Source organism: Macaca fascicularis, chromosome 7 (genome assembly GCF_037993035.2).
Source record: "Macaca fascicularis isolate 582-1 chromosome 7, T2T-MFA8v1.1".
Taxonomy (NCBI): domain Eukaryota; kingdom Metazoa; phylum Chordata; class Mammalia; order Primates; family Cercopithecidae; genus Macaca; species Macaca fascicularis.
This window is the reverse complement of record NC_088381.1, coordinates 161119123-161125122: the sequence shown is the minus strand read 5'-3', so window position 1 is coordinate 161125122 and position 6000 is coordinate 161119123. Positions and strand designations below refer to the sequence as shown.

Here is a 6000-nt window from a genome sequence, read left to right as displayed (position 1 = left end):
CTCCCTTAGTCAAGGCGGGACGTCTCTGAATGGTGGTCCTAGTCCTTGAGCTCCCTGTGGGATGACCAAGACCTTAAAACAAAGATAAACACGTAGAATGATCGGCCCAGGATTTCAGAGAAGAGTGGGGAGGACCCTGGTTCCAGCTGAGCAGCAGGAAGATCCTGTTCCACCCAAGGCAGGGGTCCCAGTCCTAGAACCCACCCCTTCCCTCCTTCTCCTGATCACCAGAAAAACAGTGAGCTCTCTCTGTGTGTGTGTGTACATCTTTGGCTGTAGGATCCTGGTTCTAACTCTCACCTACTTGCTCTGTGACTTTGAATAAATCCCCTTCTCTCTCTGGGCCCGTTTCATTATTGGAAAAAGAGAAAGTTGAAGTAATCAGTGACTCAACTTTTGGGGTGGTTCACAAGACCCTTTGAGAGTTTGTTGAAAGCTCTGACCACTATGTACATAATTTCTGGCAGCTGCAGGGGTTCCTGTAGCCCTGGGGCTAGGTAGCAGGATTTACCTGGGGCTCAAGTGAAAAAATCCTTAGACAAGATATTAACAGGCACCTTTTCTGACGGCCTGCTATAGAACCAAGTCTCATACTCTGTTCTAGTCCTCACCACAATCCTTTGTTGTTTTTTTTTTGAGATGAAGTCTCGCTCTTGTTCCCCAGGCTGGAGTGCAGTGGCGCGATCTCAGCTCACTGCAACCTCCGCCTCCTGGGTTCAAGCAATTCTCCTGCCTCGGCCTCCCGAATAGCTGGGAGTACAGGTGCCTGCCACTATGCTCGGCTAATTTTTATAGTTTTAGTAGAGACAGGGTTTTACCATGTTGACCCAGCTGGTCTTGAACTCCTGATCTCAGATGATCTGCCTGCCTTGGCCTCCCCAAGTGCTGTGAGCCACGGCGTGTGAGCCACGGCACCTGGCCACCACAATCCTTTAAGCACTACTCTTCCCACTTGGAGCTCGGAGACAGCACTTAAGTCACTTGCCCAAGCTGAGAAGAGCTGAAGTAGGACCCCCAAGCCAGGTCTCTGTGAAGCTAAAGACTGTTCTCCCCGTTCCAATGGGAGACATCACTACTCTTACCCTTCCCCCATTCCACCACTGCCCTCATAACAACACACATTTAAGGCCTCATAGCCCCCTCTTTTTTGTATTTTTTTTTTAACTCCAAAGAAGGCAAATGAGGGTCGCAGGTTTATTTATTTATTTATTTATTTATTTGTTTGTTTGTTTGTTTATTTATTTGTTTATTTATTTGAGATGTGGTCTCATAGTATTGCCTAGGATGGCCTGAAACTCCTGGGCTCAAGCAATCCTCCTGCTGCAGCCTCCTGAGTAGCTGGGACTACAGGTGTGCCACCATTCCCGGCCTTATAAATTTTTAGTTATTAGACATGAGGTCTCACTATGTTGCCCAGGCTGGAGTGTGGAGGCTATTCATAAGTGTGATAATTGTGCACTACAGCCTCGAACTCCTGGGCTCAAGCGATCGTCCCATCTCAGCCTCCCAAGTAGTTGGTACTACAGGTGTGCACCACCGCACCTGGCTGTATTTTCAACTCCTTTCAGGGAGCAAGGTTTACCTTTTGACGTAGGATAGAGGATCTGAGGCCTCAATAGGCTAAGTGGCCTGCAAGGTCACACAGCAAGTGAGTAGTTCAACTGAGAGCTGGAGACAGAGGACATCTGTGATCACCTTGGAAGTCCCAGTGAGGACAAGCCTTACCTAGCTCCAACTCAGAAGGCCAGAAGGAAGAAGGGTTTGGGGGAGGCTGTAATCAGGGGAAGGACGCAGGGCCCTGGGGTGGGCCTTAAATAAGGGGCTTCCTGTGAGCCTGAGGATGGCCATGCCCTTGTATATACTTTGTCCTCCAGGCAAGTTCTCTGCTGGCCCTTTAAATCTTTTCAGTGGCTCTAGGTGGGGCATTTATCCCCACTTTACAGATGAAGATACCAAAAGAACTTTATCCCGGCCAGGCGTGGTGGCTTACGCCTGTAATCCCAGCAATTTGGGAGGTAGAGGCAGGCAGATCACTTTAGGTCAGGAGTTTGAGACCAGACTGGCCAACATGGTGAAACCCCATCTCTACTAAAAATACAAAAATTAGGTTGGGCGTGGTGGCTCATGCCTGTAATCCCAGCACTTTGGGAGGCCAAGGCGGGCGGATCATGAGATAAGGAGATCGTGACCATCCTGGCTAACACGGTGAAACTGCGTCTCTACTAAAAATACCAAAAATTAGCCGGGCGTGGTGGCGGGCGCCTGTAGTCTCAGCAACTCAGGAGGCTGAGGCGGGACAATGGCGTGAACCCGGGAAGTGGAGCTTGCAATGAGCCGAGATTGCTCCACTGCACTCCAGCCTGGGCAACAGAGCAAGACTCCATCTCAAAAAAAAAAAAAAAAAAAAATATATATATATATATATACACACACACACAAAAAAAATTAGCCAGGCACACACAAAAATTAGCCAGGCGTGGTGACACGTGCCTATAGTCCCAGCTACTTGGGAGTTTGAGGCAGGAGAATCACCTGAACCCGGGAGGTGCACTGGACTCCAGCCTGGGTGACAGAGCGAGACTCCATCTCAAAAAATAAAGTGAAATAAAATACTATTAAGAAAAAAAAAAAAGAACTTCATCCATCTGCTGTTCAGAGGTGACGATACACACACTGTCTTCAGGGTCTCTCCCAAGTTCCCCTGGTCCGTTGCTCAGGCCTCATCTTCCTGCCTAGCTCCATTTTATCGTGCCCTTATTTACGGTGTTCTTGCCTTTTCACCCTCTGAAACTGTTTTCCCCTTTGCCTGGCATGTTGCCTCCCTCCCCCACTGAACTACTCATCCTTCAAGATCCAATGCCAAAGTGTCCCCAGTCATGCAGCAAAATGGGACAGATTGCCATCTTCCTTCCCATTTCCCCCTCAGCTCTCACCCCGTTTCTTTCTTCCTTTTTTTTTTTTTTTTTTTTTTTGAGATGGAGTTTTGCCCTTGTTGCCCAGGCTGGAGTGCAATGGCGCGACCTCAGCTAACTGCAACCTCCACCTCCCTGGTTCAAGCAATTCTCCTGCCTCAGCCTCCCGAGTAGCTGGGATTACAGGCATGCACCACCATGCCCACCTAATTTTGTATTTTTAGTAGAGATGGGGTTTTTCCATGTTGTTCAGGCTGGCCTCGAACTCCCGATCTCAGGTGACCCGCCCGCCTCGGCCTCCCAAAGTGCTGTGATTACAGGCATGAGCCACTGCACCGAGCCTCACCCCGTGTTTCTAATCAATGGCTCGTGTCTATTTTCCTGCGCCACACCCTAGGCTCTCATGTGTTTGCCAAAGGAGTGAGGGAATTCCAGGAACCCTCCTGAACCACTCAGCCTCAACTGGTCTTTCAGTTCCTAAGAACAGCAGGACATTTAAAGTTGATGCCTATAATCCCTACTGTTGACTTCATTTGTCAAGTTTATTGTTGCAGCCCCCATCCTCTTCGTGTTTACTCCCTTAGCCTTCTTTTATCCATTTTGTGCCTCGGCCCTAGGGGTCCTTGCCATGATCTTCCCTTTATCCAGCTTTCCATGCCCCCCCAGGAACCAGGCATTCTAAGCCACAGAGCTGACCCTGGAACCTGTCACCACTTCCCTTCTAGGCTCCCATGGCTTAAGAAACTCCAGTACCCTTGCCAGTACCCGTCCCTAGCTGGCCTCCTGGAGGAGTTCTGTGTCCCACCCATCGCCTTTTCCACTCTCCACCCCATCTTTTTTCTCTATCTTGTTAAAGAAAAAAATTAATCAGATTCTCGTTAAAGATGGCAAGGAAGCCAGGCGCGGTGGCTCACGCCTGCAATCCCAGCACTTTGGGAGGCCGAGGTGGTAGGACAGCTTGAGCCCAGGAGTTCGAGACCTGCCTGGGCAACACAGTGTAGCCCCAGCTGCTCGAGAGGCTGAGGTGGGAGGATCAGTTAAACAGGGGAATTCGAGGCTGCAGTGAGCTATGACTGCACCACTGCACTCCAGCCTGGGCAGCACAGAGAGAAGCTTGTCTCCTTTTATTTTTTTTTTGAGATGGAGTTTCTTAATGTAGGCCGGCCAGGGTGACCACATACCAAGCGTAGGGATACTCCTGACGGCAGGATTCTTGGTAAAACTGGACTAAGAAGGCCAAGGACAAAGCCCAAGGTCGCGGCCTGGTCAGAAAGAGGTCTCGGAGGAACCTGACTCAAGTGTGGTCAAGGGGAGTCTTTGTCACCCTCTGGCAACTTGGCTCTTTCGTGTCTCCCAGCCTCAATTCAAGCTCTTCCCCCTTCCCAGCTCCATCAAAATCTCTTTGATTTCCAAGGCCAGCTTCAACGTCTCCTCTCAAACTTTCCTGAGCCTTCCCTCCACGGGAATCCATTTTTCCTGCCTGGGCCTGGGGAGAGAAGTCCATTTCTCCTTCCCAAACCCAGAGACCTTTGAGGCAGGAAAGCTCTCGGGCTGCTCCGCAGGGAAGGGCAGGGTAGGCGGGGTTTAGTGACTCCCCGGCGCCGACGCTTACCCGCACCCATGAGGAAGGGGTCTCCGGGGACGGCCGCTGTTGTCGCTGTCGCCTCCAGTCCCCGCCCCTTCCCCACTCCGTGAAGGGGACCCAGAGTGGAGCTGTGGTCACGTCCTACGCCTACGAGGGCCCCTGAGTGTTTGTTCACCCCCTCCCCGGGGGCCCCATCCTGGGCCGGGGTCCGCTTCCTCGAGGGAAGGGGCGAATTCCTGGAAGGTCTCCGTCCGGGCGCAGTTGCAATGGATTGCGTTGGGGGCGCTGAACCCTGCTGGGGGTACAGAGACGCTTCCGAAACTCAGCGGCTCGGTCGCCTCAAAAGGCCAGGCAGAACACGCCCACACCGCGCCTCCCTTCCCGAAGACCGCCCGGCCACGGCCGCCCCCAGGAAGCCCCGCGCCCTGCACCCGGGGACACAAACAGGCGCCGGGTAGCCGCGAGGGCCGGCGCGGCGCCTTTAAGAGGCGGCGGGCGGCGCTGCCCCCTGGCGGCCGCCCCGCGGCTTCCTTGCCGCCGCGGGCTCAAGCGGGGCGGCCGGGCCAGCGCGGGGCGGCGGCGGGCAGGGGCGGCGAGTGCGCGGGCGCTCGCCGCCGCCCTTCTCCGAGGACAGCGCGCGGGGACTAGGCCGAGGAGGAAGTGGCGGCGGCGGGTGAGGACCGCGAGCCGGGCCAGGTGGCCGCGTGCGCCCCGCCGGGGTCCGAGCGCGCCCGGGGAATACGGCCCAGCTCGGAACGTCCGAGGGCGGGGACCTGGGCGGGAGGAAGAGGGAGGAAGGGCTCGGAGGCCGCGCTTCTGCCGCCGCCGGAGGGCGCGTGGCTCGGGCCGGCGCGGCGGGAGGGCGGGCAGGGCGGGGGCGGTGTCTGCGGAGGCCCGGCTTTCCCTCCTGCGGGCCCTGGCCCCAGCACCGGCTCAGGCTCAGCCCTGCCCCAGCCGGCAGGCCGGGCGGCGCGGCGCTCGCGAGCCGGTGGGCGGGAGGGCGAGCCCGCGGGCGGCGGGGGCGTGGGCGGTGGCAGCTTGGCCCAGCCAGTGGCCTTCCGCGCTGAGCGCCGCTCCCTCCTCCCGGCCGCCCGCCGCGCCCCGCCCCGCCCCGCGCGGCAGGACTGCGCGCCCCAGCTCCGATCCCCGTTCCGCGTCCCCGCCGCCGGGAGGAGGTGCCCACTCGCTCGCGGCGCGCGCTGGCCGCCAGACTCGGCCTGTGGGCGATTTCCTCCGGACCCAGGCTCCCCGCCCGAGGAGGAAGATGCAGACCTTTCTGAAAGGGAAGAGAGTTGGCTACTGGCTGAGCGAAAAGAAAATCAAGAAGCTCAATTTCCAGGCCTTCGCCGAGCTGTGCAGGTAAGGAGGGACGCGGCGCCGGTGCCCGGGGACTCCTGGCCCGAGTCCGGTGCAGCCTCAGCGGTTGTTTTGGGAGGTCGGAGCCAAACGGGAAGAAGTGACGCGCGGGGAGACTGAGTCCAAGCAGCCAGGTGGCGGTGGCCG

General features: G+C 56.3%; 1 protein-coding gene across 2 annotated transcripts in view; it reads left to right on the top strand.

The window, feature by feature from the left end:
* Window positions 1-5007: 5007 nt before the first annotated feature.
* The window catches only part of ITPK1 (inositol-tetrakisphosphate 1-kinase), a 182490-nt gene continuing 181497 nt past the window's right edge, over window positions 5008-6000 (top strand). For both annotated transcript variants that reach the window (XM_045396898.3, XM_045396896.3), the window contains exons 1-2: window positions 5008-5170; window positions 5620-5856. In XM_045396898.3, coding sequence (XP_045252833.1) covers window positions 5762-5856 — 95 coding nt within the window. In that variant the 5' untranslated portion in view covers window positions 5008-5170; window positions 5620-5761. The remainder of the gene's footprint in view (window positions 5171-5619; window positions 5857-6000) is intronic.